Source organism: Medicago truncatula, chromosome 1 (genome assembly GCF_003473485.1).
Source record: "Medicago truncatula cultivar Jemalong A17 chromosome 1, MtrunA17r5.0-ANR, whole genome shotgun sequence".
Taxonomy (NCBI): Eukaryota; Viridiplantae; Streptophyta; class Magnoliopsida; order Fabales; family Fabaceae; genus Medicago; species Medicago truncatula.
The window spans coordinates 39,794,060-39,814,911 of NC_053042.1; the positions used below are offsets into that span (position 1 = coordinate 39,794,060).

At 33.3% G+C, this 20,852-nt stretch overlaps 3 protein-coding genes and 1 non-coding gene across 6 annotated transcripts; 3 read left to right on the top strand and 1 right to left on the bottom strand.

Moving 5' to 3' along the window:
• Positions 1-9,013: 9,013 nt before the first annotated feature.
• On the top strand, positions 9,014-9,803 carry LOC25484630 (uncharacterized). The gene is made up of 2 exons (XM_013613516.1): positions 9,014-9,464; positions 9,712-9,803. The coding sequence occupies exons 1-2, from the start codon at positions 9,014-9,016 to the stop codon at positions 9,801-9,803; spliced, it is 543 nt and encodes a 180-aa protein (XP_013468970.1).
• A 1,580-nt stretch (positions 9,804-11,383) lies between these two features.
• On the top strand, positions 11,384-13,628 carry LOC25484631 (PRA1 family protein E). Of its 3 annotated transcripts, none has more exons than XM_024782070.2 (2): positions 11,384-12,180; positions 13,013-13,030. In XM_024782070.2, the coding sequence occupies exon 1, from the start codon at positions 11,566-11,568 to the stop codon at positions 12,148-12,150; it is 585 nt and encodes a 194-aa protein (XP_024637838.1). In that variant the 5' UTR covers positions 11,384-11,565; the 3' UTR covers positions 12,151-12,180; positions 13,013-13,030. The 3 variants fall into 3 exon arrangements, with proteins under 3 accessions (XP_024637838.1, XP_039685128.1, XP_039685129.1); XM_039829194.1 differs by lacking the exon at positions 13,013-13,030 and adding an exon at positions 13,166-13,628 and having other exon boundaries at positions 11,385-12,180; XM_039829195.1 differs by lacking the exon at positions 13,013-13,030 and adding an exon at positions 13,201-13,628 and having other exon boundaries at positions 11,385-12,180.
• A 2,884-nt stretch (positions 13,629-16,512) lies between these two features.
• LOC112418761 (U1 spliceosomal RNA) lies at positions 16,513-16,673 on the top strand. Its single transcript, XR_003008851.1, has one exon. It is a non-coding gene; the product is annotated as a U1 spliceosomal RNA (small nuclear RNA).
• A 1,197-nt stretch (positions 16,674-17,870) lies between these two features.
• LOC25484632 (probable prefoldin subunit 4) lies at positions 17,871-20,648 on the bottom strand. The gene is made up of 3 exons (XM_013613518.3): positions 20,489-20,648; positions 20,297-20,407; positions 17,871-18,433 (listed from the first exon to the last, which is right to left on the bottom strand). The coding sequence occupies exons 1-3, from the start codon at positions 20,495-20,497 to the stop codon at positions 18,173-18,175; spliced, it is 381 nt and encodes a 126-aa protein (XP_013468972.1). The 5' UTR covers positions 20,498-20,648; the 3' UTR covers positions 17,871-18,172.
• Positions 20,649-20,852: the final 204 nt, after the last annotated feature.

Consider the following 20,852-nt stretch of genomic DNA (forward strand, 5'->3'; position numbering starts at 1 on the left):
TATAAGGAAGAGACATAAACTCTTTTGCATTCTCATTTTTTGATCAATTCAATGAAATGCAAAGAAATATGCATGTAATATAATACTTGGGCGTACAGGAAAAAAATATGAAGGCTTTTTGGGTGTTCTTGGTGACAAGTTGTGAGAGAATAATAATTTCCTGTACGCCAAAAAAAAACAGAAAATCGGTTATTAGTTTTGTGTTTGTTTTGCTGAGCTGACATGAATGTAGAAATTACCTACCTGGATTGGTGGAACATGTTCCAAACCAGGCAAGAACAAAAAATTAAGGTGAAGTTTTGATTGTTATTATTTTTTTAGTTTGTTTGTTCTAGGGGCAGTTACTATGGTTTTTTGGTTTGCTTTATTTTTTTCGTTCTAAATTATTATTAATTAATTATTTTGGCAGTTTTTGTTTTTTGTTTTTGTTGTTTCATGAACGTTAAGTTTACATGGTTGAGAAGCAGTGATAGGGAGTGAGGATCGTAATTGAATGAGTTAGATTTGTTACAAGTTGGAAGGGAAGAAACTTATCTATATTTGGCATTCAGTTTCCATAGAATTTATGAAATGTGTTTTTGTTTAATTTACACATTATATATTTTTTTTATGACAAACAATTTGCTCACAATATATATATGAAAAATGCTACATTTCCCAAAAACTATTATCACGATATCATCCCGATGGTGCAAGGTAACCATGTGGGCACCACCTCTGTTTTTCAATAACCCCATTATTCCCGTAAACAAAACATATCCAATATAAACCAAGTTGCTTGGGCAAGGAGCTCCTTCTTACAAGGACGTATCTAGGGCATGGGCGGTTTCACCGCCCGGCGACCTCGGGCGGTCGCCCGGGCTTGATCGATAATTTTTGCACATTAGACCCAACCCAAAAGCCAATTAGTACACTTACAAAAAGAAAATTTTGGGTAATCTGAAAATTCTCACACGCAAATAGGTCTCGGAATTTTATTTAGCACATTATTGACGAGTTCATCTCTCTTATTTTAACGGGTTAACTGTTCAAATTAACCCTGTAATATACCTTATGTTTGAAAAACGACCCTTAAAAATATAAAACATATATTCTAGCATTGTAACTTGAATTTCTTCTTATTTTTGACCACCCTGTAATATACGTGTAGTCTAAAAATGTGACCTACATGTTGAATTTTTTCATTCTTTTTTTCATACATGATTAGCACGTTAAAATATAGTTTTACATAAAAAATTAAATTTCTTCGATCAGAGATAAATTAATTATGAATTTCTTAAACAATTTATAATTAATTTGTATCTCGTTTAAAGACTACAAAATTTCACTGTGAAGGTTCTTATCATGTTCTAGTCATGCATACAAAATTAGGGAACTAAATTTGACTTGTGAGTATACGCTTACGCGGAACAAAATTTCAATTTTGCACGTTTTGGTTGAAAAATCATAATAAATTTAAACGATTTCGAAATGCTATGAAACTTTACATATCCTTTTTATGTATTTTTATAGATGTATCTGCAAATAATGAGCTCAAAATTCGATTTATAGGTCGAGATTTCCATTGTTTTGTTTTTTTGAGCTTTTGACACTTTAAAAATTCATAATTAATTTGTCGTTTGTCGAAAATTTATAAATTTTTTGTGTAAAGCCGTATTTTAACGTTCTTAACTCGCCTCTAACAAATTATGAAAAAATTCAATCACTCAGTTGCTTTTTTGGACTTCGCGTATATTACAGGGTTATAAATAATAAAAAATTCGAATTACATGATCAAAATACATGTTATTTAATTACAGGTCAATTCCGGTTGCTTTTTTGGACTTCGCGTATATTCAGACTTCACATATATTACATTGTCAATTTTAATTAATAATCCTATTTTAAATTGTATTTTTATTGACAAAATGATAAACCTCTTTTATTTCGATTTTTTTAATTATTAAAATTAAAAAAAAATTGATTTATGACTGTTGATATAATTTGGGATAAATTTTTCGCCCGGGCTCCTTAAATTTCTTGGCTCCGCCACTGATCTAGGGAATACCGGATTCGATTTTTAGGGGGAACAACACTTTGGTCAGTGCGCATGCCTCTACGCATGAGCCGGATTAGTCGTCCACCATGTGGGTCGGAAACCGGTGCAAAAGCCAAAAAAAAAAAAAACATATCCGATATATATATTGGCCGTTAACTTACTCCCATCTAAAATCATGAAGGAGTAAGATAGCAAGTCTTCTCCCACTTGCCTTTTACTGAAAACTCCTTTGCCTCTTTAATTGTTTACTAGTTTAATGAATGGACATAATTGTAATTTGCTTTTTGTAACAGTTCTTTTGTTTGATTTTTTTTTTAACGCTGTTGTTGCCACCAGGACACTGTTTCCCCTTCTGTTGTTTCCCGTTCTTATGTTTTCATTTTGCTTATGTTTTGTGTAATTTTCTGGAGACTCACAATTCATCGCAAATCCAATTAATTTTCTCAACATTGGAAATTGTACAAAAGAAAAAATACTAATAAAGAAAACCATGGAAGTTCCACTGTGCATCTTATATTAAAATGATCTTAAGCATGTATCAATATTTTCAAGAACAATCAAATTAAGGTCTCACTGTTTGGTAACGCACGAACATTACCAATGCGAAGAAAGAGACAAAGATTAAATGCGACATTATAAGACAAAACCTAATTTGTGCAACAACAAAAAAAAAAAAAAAGTAAAGAGACATTAATTGTTACGAGAGATGTAAATTACACTAGTACCCCATATTTAAGTGGTTGTTAAAAAGAAAAACTTGAGTTTTTGGTAACAGGTAAATGGGCGTAAGTTAACAACCCCTGTATAACATATCGTTAACTTATTGTCACCTAAATAACAACTTATACCTATTTGCTTTTGACAAAAAACCTCATTTTCCACTATTTTGGACTAATATCAACTAGAGATTAATTTTGTAATAAATTTGGTTATAAAATTAACTCATAGACATCCGGCCTCAAACACGGGTTGATATCCTCTCCACTTCCTAAATGAAATGGCAATTTCCATTACTAAGTTTTCAAATAAATAAATGATATAAATGCACACATTTTTAGAATTTGATACATTAATGGAATATTGTTTTTTAGGGAATTAATGAAATATTTATACACCAAAACTTTGGTAATGTAACAAATGGAGAGAATAAATAAATGGAGAAGATCTTAACTCCTCAAACACATACCTAATAAACCACAAAATTGTTGCAGACATGCGGTAATTCTCCGTGCAATATTACAATTAGGTTTTGTGACGCATATTTTTTTTTGTTACAATTGGGTTTTGTGACGCATAGTATTTTTTGTTTTGTTTTGAGTGTTGCTATTTAGTACGGGTGTTAAAATACCAAAAAATGAAGATGAGAGAAACAAGCGACTACAAGTTTTTAATTTAATGAAAAAAGATAAGGAAAATTCTATGGTACATTAAAATTTTTGGGTGTATTGGTACACCAAGTCAATAAATTAATAGTTAAATGTGTTATTTTTTGAAGAGAAAAATTGTTTTCTATCACCTATAATTATAATAATTAAATCTTATTTACCAAAAACGTCGAAGAAATAAAATTTAATTTTTCTGAATTTTTTGTACTCATAATAGAGAATTTTGATTATTTTTTACAATAAAATATAAAAAAAAAATAGTATGATTTTTATAAACAATGAAATGACGTTTTTTTCTTATAAAATGACATTTTCTAAAATATAAATATCAACAAATAACTCTTTATTCTATAAAAATAATAGTTAATTTAAAGATTTTTGAAGTAGGAGTACCGATACACTTTAATTTACGGGTGTACCGTAGAAGTTCCCAAAAGATAAATGGTACGAGCGAGAGGCAACATAAAGCAAACTCAAACTCACGAGAGCTGTTGGATTAACATAAATTATATATAGGCTAAAATATGATTTTGGTCCTGCAAATATAGCATATTTCGGTTTTGGTCCCTGGTAATTTTTTTTTTTGAAAAACGTCTCTGCAAATTTTTTTGTTTTTTAAAATAGTCTCTCGTCCCACTTTTTCGATGATTTGTCACATTTATGCATACCTGGCATTTTCTGATTGTGTTAATTGTCCACTTGGCAATTAATTTATTTTAACTAATTAAAAACTATTTAAAAAAATCAGAAAATATATTTATGAAATTAAAAAAACCAATTAATTTTAATTAATTTAAAAAAAATAGAAAAGGGAGAAAATCTAAGAAAATAAACAATCTTCTTCAAATCTTCATCACATTCATCATCATCATCATCAATCTTCATTATCATTTCCTTCCTTTTCTCCATCTTTCTGCAACCTCAAACTATTTCCAAAACAAACAATATTGTCGCAAACTCCAAACAAACAATGTTGTCGCAAACAGTGTCGCGCAACAACACAGCAAGAACGGAAAATCCAGATTGCATTAAACAACAAGCTACACTAACCAGATTGAACAGAAAACCAAATCATATATTGAAGAGGAAACAAGAAATAGATCGAACAGAAACACAATATGAACGAATATGAACAACGGCGATACAAAAGATGTCGACGGCGCCGAGAGAGGGGGATAGAACAACGGCATGTATTGACCCACGACAGATCTGAGTTCATTTTAATCATTGCAAGCAAGATGAATTTCGATTTGGATTTGGATGAAGGTTTGGATGAACTTCGATTTAGATTTGGATGAATTTCGGTATGGATTTTGACACGCCGTTCTCTGGAATTTCGATTTGAAACAGATGAGTTTATGAAGGATTGAATGGAACGGCGAAGAAGAAGAGGAACGAAGAAGAGGATGTGTGAAGAAGAAGTGAAACGAAGAAGAGAAGAAAAGGATATGTGAAGAAGAAGAAGAAGTGGAAAACAAGATCTGTGAAGAAGAAGTGCAGTGTGTTTTCCAAAATAATTTATTCAATCCTTAAAATAAATGATTTTTAATTTTCATAATTTTTTTTTATATTTTAAAATGTTTTTTAATTAGTTAAAATAAAATAATTGCCACCTGGATGCCACATGTACATGTTTGCACCGTCAGCATCTGCCAAGTATGCATAAATGTGACAAATCATCGAAAAAGTGGGACCAGGGACCATTTTAAAAAATAAAAATTTTTGCAGGGACGTTTTTCAAATTTTTTTTTTACCAAGGACCAAAATCCAAATTCGCTATATTTGCAGGGACCAAAAGCATATTTTAGCCTTATATATAATTAGTAAGACAAAGAGTATTAAATAACTATATACATATAATCCCAACATAAAAGAGAGTTTTAGTTACCCATTTTTCAGATGAACAACAAATAGTTGTTGAATCTTGGAGTTCCAAGCTTCCTTGGTCCTTGAGAGGCTCCTGCCACCGTCTGCTCTCTCTCTCTATATATATATATTCTATATTGGGTTTACCATTGATTGGGTTTTACAAATGACTTGCACTCTATTTATAGAGTTTTTGATGTTGCAGATTAGCCAAGTGTAATAAGCCACGCTTAGCCAAGGTCACTTTAAGGGAGAGAAAATCCGACTGTTCTTCAGATATTTTGCCAGAAACTGACCTTGCTCGTTAAACACTACTTTCATGCTAAGCGAACCGCCTTTACTTTTCCTTCGTGGAGAGGTAGTAACTGTTTTGTGCTTAGCGAATCGAATTTGTCTTCAATCTTCTAGAACTCTGTTTTTAGGCTTACTTTCATTTTGTCATGCTTGTTTAGCGAGTTGCGATTCACAGGTTCACGACTTCGATGCCAGAGCATGTTTTGCCCAAATTTTCCTGTATTTAATATTTTAAGGTGTTTCAGAGTTTAACCATGATCCTCATTGTCTCAAACCATTCTCAATTCATATAACCGCAACCTTAGTACTTTATAGACTTGTAGGGATATCAATAAGGGAGCTTCTACGGTACACCTCACAAATTAATGTGTATCGATACTCCGCTTCATAAATTTATAAATTAATGATCATTTTATGAAATAATTGTTATTTGTCATTATTTATATTTTAGAAAACACCATCTCATGAGGAAAAAAACACTATTTCATTGTTTATATGAATTATATTAAATTTTTAACATTTCTCATAAAAAATAATCAATATTCTTCATTATGAGCAATAAAAATTCAAAAAAAAATAAATTTTATTTCATGGACGCTTTTGGTAAATAAGATTTAATTATTATAATTGTCAATGATAGAAAATAATTATTTTTTCTTCAAAAAACAATCAATTTAATTATTAATTTAATGTTCGATGTACCGGTACACTCAAAATGTTGGGTGTACCATAGAATTTGCCTATCAATAAATAACCATTAGGAATTTCTAAGATTCCAGTGATTAGTATTGGTTAAGATAGGAATACTAGTACAATTAATGACTAGTGTATTCTGTGAATAAACTAATGCGAAATTTGTATATATATGATGAATGTGCTAAGATGTATTATGTATAGAAAATAGAAGTATGATTCATGTTGGTAGCATGTGTGTTAAGTGAGTAATGTGCATCCTAGTATTACATATAATTAGTGATAGGAATGATAAGTGTAATTGATAGTTATATGAATGTTAGCAAGGGGTGATTAATAAGGAATACTTGTATCTTGATGTGTATTATATATAACAACTAAAATTAAGATAACAAGGTTACTATGAGTAATCAAGCATCTAGGAAAATAATAAAAGATTACTAAAACTGACAACTATAGGCTAGACATGGAACCTTAGAAAAAGGGGTTACCTTATGTAGAGTTTATTGTAGAGACACGTAGGCGGAAGGCCACTTACAAATTTTTTAGCATACTCTACTGGAAGTAACTCCCTCTTCGATACAACCATACTTAGGAGATGTTGCATACGCAAGAATGAACGAACACACAAATGAACAAATCTTGAATAAGAATGGTTAAACATTGAAGAGCAAATCCTTTATATCTACATTAAAGGACCGAGGTTTAAAAGTAATCTTCATTTGTTCAATCTGTCAGGTTAAAGACGTTAGACTAAAATGGGTTAAAGAACAACAACCTTTAAATTTTGACGATAATAAAGTATTTGAGAATAATTGGATATGTTGATGTTTGTTTAAGTGTGCAAGAAAATACATGCAGTTGATCATTTGTGGTCAATGCTCTAGACTAGAAGTCAACTTTGAAAGAAAACACTATGAGTTCAACACAAAGCTATGAGGTCAACATTAGTCAAAGCTATGTGGACTCAAATCATAATTTGTGGTAAGATATAAAGACAAAGCTTTGTGGGTTCAAAATTCTATAATCAGAAAAGAAGTCAACACACTTTGGTCAATCATCTGGATCAGTGATCTTCTCCACCAAAGGGTTTCTCCGATACTTCAATAATGTGACAACTCTTTCTACAAATAAGGAAAGCAGGCATTGACTTGCGTACATAAAGAAAGACATTGAAGTGCATTCAAATGCCAAGTTAAATGCAATGATTTGTCAATTGTAATCAAGCAAAGACTACAAAAAAACAATCGAACATTGTAAGACAAGGATCTTCCAACACTTGACGATATTCAAGTTCTCATATAAGTAGGAACAAATTCAGCCGAAGATCAAATGAAGCCTTGTCGAGAAACAACAAAAGAAAATAGAAAGATACAATTGAATTGTACAATGCTCAATAAATTTACTACTATCTGAGTTTATGTATACATTCAAAGTATTCAATTGTAATCTTGTATTTCCTCTAGTTTGAGGTTAGAAAGTACTCTATTTTGAGGCAAAGGAAATCTAGGACCAGGTATTTTAATCATGTGGTGATGCGCCATGCCACAACTTCAATTTTTTGAGACGCTAATATAAAGTATTTTTGCAAGAAATATTTAGGGTTTGGACATCTTTTGACTAGAAAAGGACTAAAACACTTTGTAGGTTTACAAGTGAGGTTTCAAAATTGGAAACGAGACTTCAAAATATTATAATTATTATTATTATGATTCCCTTAAAAAAATATCATTATTATCATCATCACCATTATTGTTAATATTAATTAATGAAAATTTGATCGAACCAAAAACGTGGATGCCATGTCATGAAAATGATCCACGTGAGTTGTGGTAAGCACCGGATTTCTGTAAGCCACGTCATTAAGATGCAAAATTGAATATTTTTTTATTTATAAAGACAAAATATATATTTTAAATTAAAAACAAAAATGTATTATACCCTTACAATAAAATAAAAATTGAACCCCAAAAAAAATCATAAAATTTGAAATTACTAAGATCCTATTCTGTTTTAAATCCTAACTAACACGCTTGATTCCATTTCCATATGAGCGCTCAATAGGCGTAAGTACTCCTACTAAATATGGACGGTTCATTGGTTTTTTTTCTTTCTTTCTTTCTCGTTTTCAAACAAATAGCAGTTATATCAGTTTTGTCAAAAAAAAGCAGTTATATCAGTTAGTGACAGATTGGTACTTCGAAAGCATGCAACATAGTGACAAATCTAAATTTTACACTTTGTTAAAACAATATCAGGTAATAATGACACATAAGAAGCAACTAAATCAGCTACAAAACCCTATTGTTGTTATTTTATCTTTTTTTATTACACAAAGAAAAGATTTTACCCGAATGTAGTTGCACCCATCAATCAAGCACAACACAACATAGTACATACATAGATAGCACTACTAAATATTGCTCCTAAAATTTTGGTGCTGACGGTTACAAACGTATGGTAGAATATACAACACCAACCATAAAACCCTCCATTAATAGAACACATCAAATACTCCTTTTTTCTTATTCCTATCATTTTTCTTCCTTCCATTTTTTCCTATTCCACTTACCACCACTTCAACGGCGCGGCGAGGCAACGCAAGACGGCCCCCGCTTGCTTGCTGCCTCAGCCATCATCATTTTCATCAAATTAAAATTAACACTTTCAATCTGTTGTTAAAGATATACAATAATTATTTGTAGCTATGAACAAAGAAGAGCAAAAGTGTGACAAAATGTCATTATCTTCATCTTCTTCTCCGCTACCAAGCGAATCGGAGGAGGAGTTGCAGCACATGCCATTGGCGCCGGTGGCGTGGAACAATAGGAGGAGGCTATCGAAGCAGCTATCGATGTGCGAGAAGCCGAGAGATATGGCTTGGGAGAGAAGGAGGAGACAAGAAATAAGGAGGAGTATTGTTCAAGATTGTGTTTGTGATGATATAACTGATGATGATTTGCATGAACTTAAAGGATGCATTGAACTTGGGTTTGGATTCAATGAAGAAGATGGTCAGAGATTGTGTAATACATTGCCTGCCCTTGATCTTTATTTTGCTGTTAATAGAGGTTTGTCACCAAGCCCTGTTTCTACACCTCAAAGTCGTGCTTCATCCCTTGGGGCTCGTTCTTCTTCCTTTGGAAGCCCTAGAAGTGATGCTGACTCATGGAAGATTTGTAGCCCAGGTTAACTTTCTTTGCATTTTTCTTAACAATCATTTTTTTGCCTTAATCCTTTGGTTCTCACGGGAATAAGACTGCGATAATTCAGAATTCGGTCAGGAGTTCTTACCGATAATATATATACCTATTTTTTAACATCTCAATGTGTTTGTCTTATACATTATTGGCAAAAAATTATACAAATTAATATATTAAATGCATGTATAGTTTTGCTGACGAGGTTGCGGGTTTGCATCTTTGTGCAATGTAGGGGATGATCCTGAATTGGTGAAGACCAAATTAAGACATTGGGCTCAAGCTGTTGCATGTTCCGTGATGCAGTCTTCTGGAAGTGGAAGTTGAGCTGTTTCCCACAAAGGGATTGATGTTGTTTCGAAAGATGCACATACAAAGAAAGAGGGATGAGAAAAACAAGAAGAACGAACAAGGAAGAAGAAGAAAGAAGAAGAAGAAGAAGAAGAAAGAGGGGCTCGGTTTAAAATTCACTAACTCTCAGATTATTGGGGATTTTTTTTGGCTCCAACTTAGGTTAGAGGATAATGGTCTAACCAAAATAACCCCCTCATTTTATTTACCTTTTCTCTTCATATAGAAATTTTTGAGCTGTGAAATATTGTTAGAATGTATTATGGCCTAATTTCCTTACCATGTGGAAGATTAAATTTGAAGTTAATGTAATACTGATATGTGAGTAGATAAGTTTGGCCTTTTCTTTAGCTTAGAACATACCCTTTGACTTGGTTATAAATGATACAGACAAGAGTAATATTTGCAAATATGTAATTGCTGATTGTTCCATCCTGTTTCCATCTTTCCTCAATCCAATGTTTTTTTTAATTCATTTTTCCCTTTTTGTCCTCAACAATATTGTTTTAAAAAACAAGGTAAAAAAAAAGAAAAAAAAAAAGGCAAATTAACAGTTCTTCTGATACTGCTGCAATCATATGGCATTCACGGTGAGAAATCACAAAGTTGATTGGGATGTCAGTTACTAACTAATCACGCACTTAGCAAATAAAAACCTAATCATGCAGATGATTCAGGGGGTTTGTTTCAAGTTTAAGATGAGAAATTATAAGGTCTGTAAAAGAAGGATGAAAATTGTTCCGTTATTTTATTGAATATAAATGAGCCTATTTACTAAAGTCATGAATGCACAAACCGGAAACGTTAAAATATCACTAACCACACCCATTATCTCCCTCTTAAACCATCTTCATTTTATTTTGGAGGAACCATATGTTTTTTCTTTTTTGAGCAAACCCATCTTCAATGTTGTAACTAGGTATTTTAACATTATGCACGACACCTTTCCAAAAATATCATAATACACATAAATTAGTAACGAGTAAACTATCATTTTAGATTTGGATATTGAAAGTGTGTGTGAAATTACGAAATATCAAAGTGCTCCCTCAAATTGTATAACACTTGTCATATAGTTCCCTTCGTCAAGTTATTATGTTACGGTTGATGAAAGTGTCATCTGCAAACAAACACTTGACAAAATTTCAAGGTCTAAGTCCAAAACTACAAAAATAAACAACAATTATGTATATTTTTAAATCAGTATTATCCATAAATAACAACGAAAATGAATCTTAGATAACATAGATCCATTTAAGATGCCAATATATTTTAACAAATATTTTTCCATACAGATAGAATCGAACTTTAAACTAAATGATTAACAATTGATTACAAGTTTAGTAATAAATCTCTTCTCTCAATTGACTGAAGTGTGTAAATATAGCTCATTTGATATTTACCAGAAATATTATGTGCAGAGGTCGAGGTTCGAACCCCAAATTTCCAATTTTTTCACATAATGTCTATAAATCTAGCCACCAGAGTATCAAATAAATAAATAAAAAAAATAAAATAGAAATCGAGAGAGTATACATATTTTGCCCGGGAAAATGTGGGCAAGCCAAACCAAAAACACCAGAGAGAGAGAGAGACAGAATAAAAGCAAAAAAAAAACACATGCATCCCCTTTCTCTCTCAAATTCCCAAATCTAATTCGATTCGCATCTCAAACAAAACCCTAAATTTGTCAAACATGCACACATTTCACTGATTTCAGATCCACCACCTCTCCCAAATGCCGACCACCACAACCACCGCCACCTACGGCTCCATCCCATCCCCCTCCCCTTCCACCGCCACTTGGCAACCACCAACCTCCACTCCCATCCCCACACCCCGTTCATGGCGCGAATTCTTCTCCCTCTCCTCCCTCTCCCGTCCCTACTCCTACGACGACGCAATGCTCCGTCTCCGTCATAACCTAACCTACTTTCAATTCAACTACACCACCACAATCCTCCTCATCGTCTTCCTCAGCCTTCTTTGGCACCCGGTTTCCATGATTGTTTTCTTGATCCTTCTCGTCGCGTGGTTCTTTCTTTACTTTTCGCGGAATGGTCCTCTTGTTGTTTTTAATCGAACATTGGATGATCGAATTGTGATATGTGGTTTGGGAGTTGTTAGTGTTGTTGGGCTTGTGGCTACTCATGTTGGGGTTAATGTTTTGGTAGCTTTGATTGTTGGTGTTGTTGTTGTGGGTTTGCATGGTTCTTTTAGGGTTATTGAGGATTTGTATGTTGATCAGGAAAGTGGGCTGCTTTCTGTTGTTGGAGGAACCCAAGCTGCTCCTACCAGAACAAATTATACTCGAATTGGATGAAAAAAAAGGTGTTTTTTTGTCGGTTTCACGGTTAGTATCGTTTTTTCTGCTTTGAAAGTTTTGAAGTATTGCATCGTCAAGTGATAGTGATTGATTTAGTTTAGAAGGGAAAATGGAATTCAAAGCTGAGTTGGTCATTGCAAAGATGAATTGACCTATTTGTTAGTTCTTTGGGTTCAGTGGCTCTTACTTTTGTATTGAACAATGTCACTTTGTTTATCCTGTTCGGATTAACTTGTAACAGTGTTCATGTAAGAAATTAATTGATCGCATTGAATTGGAATTAGTTCTGTTTTTGTCAATCTCTGTTGGATAAATTTGAGAATTTTGTAAAGAAGAGGATTTGTTAATGTAGTAAATTCTATGAAGCACGGACAGTCCTCCGATTAGGCGTGTCCCGCGTGTCCGACACGACACGGACACTTATAATTACACTGAATTATGTGATTTTTTTTCTTCAAATTATTAGATGTGTCGGAGTGTTGGTGTCCGTGTGTCAGTGTCCGTATCTGTGCTTCATAGGTAGTAATAGATGGTGACATTGTGGGTCTGATTTTCTTGTTCAATTGTTCAACATTATCTGTTCCAAGTTCCATTTTTGCTTTTGATTTGATGTGTTTGCGGACTTTTTTGTTTGTTTGTAAAAGCAGTTCCCAGACTTTGTTCCACAACCTCATTTTGTACACTTCTAATTGCAATTGTGAATGCTTCTGTTTTTGTAAATTGAGTTAAGACCCATTTTGCTCCTTCACAATTTCCTTGCGGCCCAATTCAGTCCCTAACTCATTGTAACGGAGGGACTAATTTATCCCTTGTATGAAAATGTAATGTCATGAACTAATTTGGTGTTATTTTTTGCCAGGACTGAATTGGGCCGCTAGAAAATTGTGAAGAACCAAAATGGGTCTTCGGTCTTGTTAATTTGTTTTAACCCTATGCTCGTCATAGTATTTTTGATCAATTACTCTTCCTTGAAATGATTATGTAATACTGATTGTATTTTACAACTGTGCAGTCTTATTCCTGTTCATTTCCTCAAATCTGGTACAGGGTCCCTTGCACGTATACACTCGAATTTGACGAAGAAAGTGTTTTCAGTTTTTTTTGCTTTGCATTGTCAAATTGATGATTTGGTTAAGAAGGGAAAGTAGACTTCAAAGCTGAGTTGGTCACAGCAGCGGTGAATTGGCCAAGCGTGTTGTTTTTTCTTTTGGGTATTCAGTGACTCGTGTCTTCAAAAGTTGAAGCTGCTGATGTCATGAGAATGTAACAATGTTCAGGTAGCAATGACTTGATCGCATCGAATCGGAATTAGGTGTGTTTTTGTCAATGTTGGATAGATTTGAGAATTTTTAGAGGAAGAGAATCTGTTAATGTAGTAGTAATAGATGGTGGGTCTGTTTTACTTGTTCAACATTTTCTGTTACTGGTACCATTTTTACATATGATTTGACGAGTTCTCTGATTTTGCTTCACAACCTCATTTTACTTACTATTAATCTTAGTTAATAAATCACAATTGTGAATGTTTCTACTTTTGTTAGTTTGTTGTTTTCCCTGTTCTGGTCAATGGTCATAGTATTTTTTGATCATTTGTCCTACCTTGAAATAGTTAGCCGTACTGTTTGTACTGGTATTTTAGAATTTCAATTTTCTAACTATGTAGTCTTATACTACCTGTTAATTTCATCAAATCTGGTACAGGGGGACCTTGAAAGTATGTAACTTAAATTGGTTTGCCCTTTTTTTTTTTATCACATAGCTATTTAATTATTATTTTTCTCTAGCAACTTTATTGGGGGTATTTCTCTAGATTCATCATTGTTGGATGTTGTTTTGCTGGTAAAGATTAAAGACCGAACCTGAAAAAGAGAATTTCGGGAACACAGCCTCTCAGAATATTATAATGAAGCTTATTTAGATGCTATTCAAAATATGGGTAGCAATGATTAAGCGGATTTGTGCTTGTAGATGCAATGATGAATACAACATGTCTCCTTAGAATTGGAAATGTTGCTTTGTTTACTCTGGTTTCTTCATATGTTATTTTATTTGAGAGAGGATCAATGTAATTATGAATGGTTATGGTGGTATGCGAATATCATTTATGTCTTCATTTTTTGTTTGTTTGTGATTTTCAGATATGATATAACGATTTTATTCTACTTTGAATATTGCACTTGATTTTTGGTTGTTTTGGATGGGGCTAAGTCAAATTGCAGCTCTAATGTGCATGCGTTTTCTTATGGTAGACACTGGCTTGTCAGTTTTTATGTCCAAACTTGCCTGTCACAATGAACACTCTCTGTGTCCTCCGGTTATGCTCTTGTTAGATGTCCTTGTTGTCTTTAGAGTAAGATATATTATCCATCTGACTGATTATTGTCCTCGAATACAGTGGTTTTCTCATGAAGTCGTTGAAGCTAGCAACTTGGCTGTTGATACAATAAATATGCATTTTGAAAGATTCACAACTTGAATGCATATTTATGTTAAAACCATGCTTTTACTGGAAGTTATACTCTTCACTTGTACAAAAGGATATCTTCACATATAAACACCAGCACCGTTTAGAATGGTATCTTGTGAAACTGCAGGAACTAAAACTTTGTACTCACCAAAGTATCTAATGCACAATTAATTCATGTAGTGACTTTATTTTTCATCAAGTATGACATGAAATGAAAATGAAGAAATTGACTGACATGGACATGGTTTTTCTTCGTCTGTTTTTTGGGTCATTGAAGACGTGTTCACCAAACTTTACCTTCATAACTGATTCTTAAAAAAAAAAAATTAGTGTTTTTGTACATAAATACGTACTCGGGTGTGTAATTTTTTTTTTGGTAGATTGATGTGTATTTGTGATTGTAAGGGTTGAAAAGTTGGCCTCTACCACACAAGAGCAATCTGGGGTTACTCATGTCTAGAGGAAAACCATAAGTGAACCTCTGGCAATTGTTGGTGATGCCCACAGGGCAAACCAATTAATACCCTACTACAATGGTTAGATATTTTGAAAAATTATTGAGACGATAAAATATGTATGAAAAGTTGCGCTTTTTGAAATAAACTATCAACTGTTAAAATTATTTTTGAAATACCCTACAAGGATTTAGGCGTAGTAGCAAAAACATAAAATGTTAACTGTTGCCTCAATCCATACGTATTATCTTGTTGTGTTAGAAATGCACACACTGAGAAGCATTTAGATCACTAAGAAAAAAATAAGGAGGGATAAAGCAAGAAATATGGGTATTGAATTTGAAAATCTTATTACACTTGTTTGTACAAGGTTGTTAAATTTGTGAGCTTAAACAAATTTGTTTCGCCTGTGTGAGATCAACTCGTGAATTCGACTCGTATACTGCACAAGTTTATCTCACTAAAATAAGATATATGCGACACATATACTCATATAATACAAATGTATAAATAATTCAAAATTTCAACTTAATTATAAAGTAACAAACTAGCATGAAGAAAATTAAGCTAACAGATAAGAAAATAAACCAAATTTGAGGTAAGAAAAGTTAAAAAAATTCGTTAAAAAATTCCTCGCAAATTTATCAGAGTTTAAACGAGCTTACCATGCTTTACCAAGTTCACTACAAGCTTAGTCGAGTAAACTCTATTTCACTTTCAGTTTACTCGAAAGTGATACTTAGACTCGTGCGTGGTTCTTTCCACAATTTAAATCACAGTTTTAACAACCTTAGTTTAGTACATATAATATTGGTTCACTTTTTTAGTAAACAATACAGTAGTTAGTTAACCACCCAATAACTAACTAACATTTAACCACTAAATAACTAACTAAACTTAAACGAGTATAAATAAAGTCCAAAAACTTCTGTTTAAGGCTTATTCATACTATGAGAAAATGAAATCTTGTCTAAATATGAATTCTCCTGCCATGTCATGAGCAATAGTGCGTCATAGACTCTTCTCTTCTTATCTTCATTTCTAACATCAAATTTTCAAGCCACAAGGCGTGAAAAGCTGAGAAAAGTACATGCATGACAGGGGGAAGGGGTGAAATTGTTGATATGGGGGGGACTCAGGTTAGAGCCTTTCCATCCTTATGATGGTGATGTTGGGCACTCACAACGTGCTCATAGGATTTTTGTTGGAAATTTGAAGGTTAACATGTTTAATGGTGTTGGTTATGCGATTCAGGGGTTTAAATTGTTGCAAATAATTTCACTTGTTCTTCCATGTGCCTCTCTGAGCACATGGTTTGTGCAGACTTTGTGCATGTAGTACATAAGTTTCATACTAGAAGAAGTCCCACATCGGAGAGAATTGCTGAAACTGTGAGGGAAGGAGACTATAAAATAAAATGGTATGGCATTGAATTACTTACTTACCTGGATGGGGTCAATGGGTGATCATGAAGGCCCATGGCCTAGGCAAGTGACCTCCATTGCACTTAGGAGGGGTGCTTGCCTAAGGTCTACCCAAGTGGTGGAGCCTACATCATAATTTGTTGCTGTGGGGGCCTGCGTTCGCGCGGCCCCTTCCAATTTTAGTATATTTTTTTTGAATAATTAGTAGTTAATGTTGGTAAATTTTGTTTAATTAGTTTATTAGAGATGGGAGAGTGATATTGTTATTTTAGTTGATTTAGTCCAAAACCCATGGAATTTATAATCCAAATCAAAGAACATATTGGCAAAAGGTTTGCACCTTAACTATTGATTCCAACAGTTTCCGATCTCAACTCAAATTTTCATCAACTAAGCCTACAATGACAATAAATCTTTAAATGAAAAGTTGAGATCCTCACCATCATCTTCATTCATCAATCAAAAGAGCTTCCAAAATTAAATCTTAAAACATAAATCTTTCTCTATTCAAAACACAAAAACAGATCTGAAATATCAGGTTTTTTATATGATTTGAGTTTCTTACTAAATCTCTTCCAATTGAATCTTTGTTTCTATATTTTCAACATCTCAACCTTAATTTGTAGCTTTTTACTCCTCTAATTGAACTTGGCGAGAGGTAGCCCGTTACTTTTGTAACCAAGTTGCTCTCATGTTTCTATCATGTCTACCATTAAATCCATATCTGATCATCTTCCTCATCTCCGTCACCACCGAGCAATTGAAATAACGAGCGTGTAGATTTTGGGACAAATTGAGAGGTTATATGCCTCCCATCTTACAGTTTTGGGGTTCTGTTATTACCCGCAGAATGAAATCTAAGTTTTTTTTGGATAAAAAATTGGGTTTCTAGGATTAGTATGAATATATAAATTTTATTGAAGAAGATATAAGTTGTCTGAGTTTTTTATTTTTTTTGAAGGAAGTTGTCTGAGTTGTATGAATATATAAACTTTACCGTAAACGGCACCATAAACATAAAGGATTAAACTGGAAAGGAAAAGAAACAATACATAATATGATCCAATCATCAGTTTTTACACAAATCGGTTTTCACCAATTCCCATGTGTTCTCTTTACCATTAGTTAATTTTGACTAGATGTGAATCAGACCAGCAAACTTCACTTCGCTAAGAATCTCTCATAAACCTTTACCTGAATTCATTCTTCTGATTTAGTAACCGTGGCATGTGGATGTATTGCAGTTTTAAGGAATCCATGATATATCTAACTAGAAAAAAAATGTCGCATTATAATGTTTAAATGAAGTTTCCAAAGCAGAAGTATCAAATGTTATTAAAAAAACGTATTCAACCAACATGCTCAAATATGTTAAGCTGTGTACTGTTGACCAGTTATTACTAGGTTGGATCGACCATATTTTTGTTACTCCATTGTGCACTGTAATATGAATCCTGATAGACAATAAAGACTCTCCCATCTTTGGGATAGAATACAATAGTAAAATTCTCACAGAATGAACAAGCCGGAAAGTTAGAAACACTGTCAAACATGAAATGAAGTTCAAGGAACACACGTTCTACAATCAAGAGACACAATCTGACTCAAATCAGCCAAAGTTCTATGAGGCATATGAATCACACAAAATAACCTAGAAATCTATAAACAAGTTACTAATCCTCCTCAAGATTGATAGATTCTCCAAACTTCCCATACAAAATTTTCTTCAGTTCAGACATCTGAGCAACCACAGATTGTTTCTCTTCTTCAAGCTTTTCCAATTTCTGGCTTGTCGCTTCTTGCATCTGTTCTATCCTACTCTCTACTTCATCCTTAGGCACATGAGCAAAAACCTCCCCTATTTGAAACCGAACGACCTCTTCATCTGTGAGAATTAACTCATTGCTCGCATCCTCCAAATTATCATTTGATTCCTGTGACAAACAGAATCTCCATGCATTAACATCAAAATATAAAATAATGGATTTGCCATTGCAAAATGCTTAGGAGGGGAAATTAAAACTGTAACGAGACTTGAAAAAACAGATGCTTCCTCAAACAACTAAATACTATTTAACCAAACAGAGAAGTAGAAAGACATCACATATGAAGAAATGAATTCTTAAATTTGTATGTATAAGTAACCTCTCACAGACACACGCGACACACATAAGAAAAGGGTCAAGTAGTTAACCACATAATTGATTTTGGGGGATATAATCATTTAATTGTCTTGTACTTTTCAGTCCTCTCTCATTCTTTTCCTCAAACATAGCAAAGAACTCAAGGTAGGCAACAGGTTCAACTTATTTCAGACAAGATCACACAATTCATATATAATTTATTTTCTGCTAGACTCAAGGAAATCTTTGTTTGGATAAACAACTTAATTTGCAGCTTATGTCATAGGCACTCACTTATCATATAAAAGGCGCTTAAGATAAATGAAGTCGATCTATTTTCATATAAACTATAAGTTGTTTGTTTCCATAAGCTATCATGGAGAGTTTATGGAAATAAGTTGAAAACAGCTTATGAACATGTCATAAGCTGTTTTCATAAGTTCCTCCCAGACAGTCTCTCAAGCGCTTATGCCAGTAGCTAAGCTCAAATAATGATAATTATCTGGTTCCTAAAAAATTATAAGAACGATTTAGCGGTATTTCTTAGCGCTATTTTTTATTTTTTTTCAATGAGCGCTTTCTCTAATAACAATCAGCCAAGCATGTTCTTTTGCAGGAAGACTAGCACATCAAAAGTTGATCAGTTCTATAGTGCTAGGAGTTCAAAATAAGAGGAGAACTCCAAAATAAAAATGTAAGTTGGGTTCTTAAATCTCCAGATTTTGTATTTTCCATTCAAATAGGAAACCTTCTCTGTTTCATATTGTATGATTCTGGTTCCTATTTCCTATTGGGGTGGTTCTGGTTGTGGTGGTTTAACTTCATCTATGAAATTTGATCCAACCATTTTTGTTTTCATTTAAAATAAATGAAACGGTTTGTCTTTGTTCATACGAGGTTGTTGAAATTTGGGGCCTAACTCATCCTTACAAAACCAGCTTGTAAGGTGAGGAGTGCCTCCTATCTATCTGATGTGGGACTAAATCAAACCCTCAAAGCCAACACAATGAAGGTGTTGGAGGTTGCAATGAAGGCTAACCAAAGGTCGCAATTTAGGCGACTAGGGGCGGACCGCAATTAAGGCGGAATTTCCAACAGAGGTGATGCATATATGTTTGTGTGGGAATAAGAATTGTTTGTGGAAGGAAGTGTACGGCTATGTTTGGTAAAATTAGGCTAGCTGATTGAATTTGTACAGTGTTTGGTAAAATTAGTGGTTGAACTAGCTTATAAGTATGAAATGACAAATAAGATATGTTTAGTTAATAACTTTTTTCAATTAAGGTTACAATGGTAAAATTGAGATAACAAATGATAAGCCATAAGCTTTAAGCTGTAAGCTATAAGCTACTTGAATCAGCTTATCAAAAAACACTACAAGCTAGTAAAAATAAGCTATAAGCTCGTGAGAAAGTAGCTTATAGCTCAAGGTAGTGAAATGAGCTTATAAGACATATTCTATAAGCTCAAATATGTAGCTTGCCAAACAGACCTGTAGGATCTTAAGTCACTATAGTACAAAAAGCATGTAGCAAAGGATATAAATTAAGTATATAGGGATTCTCTTTGATTTTGGACCCATTACTATTCGACAACCTTTGAATACGATTGGAACATGATTTCCCTAAATTTCATTAACGCAAAACTCAGAATTTGAAATTAAAAATTGATTACCTTAGCGATTTTGATCTCATCATGTAGCTCGTGTAAGCGATTATTCAACCTTCCGAATTTGTTGATATTCTGCTGGTCCTCCCATGTAACTTCAGTTTCGGATCCTCCTCCCTTTACGCATTACAAACAAACGAGTCTCAATCAAAATCAAACAATGCAATCTGAAAAATTCAATTTAGGGTTTTATGTTACCTGTTGCATCTTGTTGATTCAAATTCGGTGTATGGTTTTTACAATACAGAAGACAGTACCACTTCAAGCTTGACCAGAACTTGAGAATCAACGAGTGTTGATATGACGAAGATGAGGAAGAGTATGATGGGCCTGGGCTTACAATTTGAGTTGGTTTAGTTTTGGACAAAGTTCAAGAAAGCTAATTTTACCCCACTTATTTTTTAAAAACCGCTCTCCTCCTGGGAACGGCTTTTAAAAATCACGGTGGTTGAAAAAAGAATCTCTAAACATTAAGTTTTGAAAGAGTTGTTGTTGAGTGTATTTTGGATTAAGGATTGTGACTTTGATCTTGGGATCAGAGTTGTCGTGGACTTTCATTTTA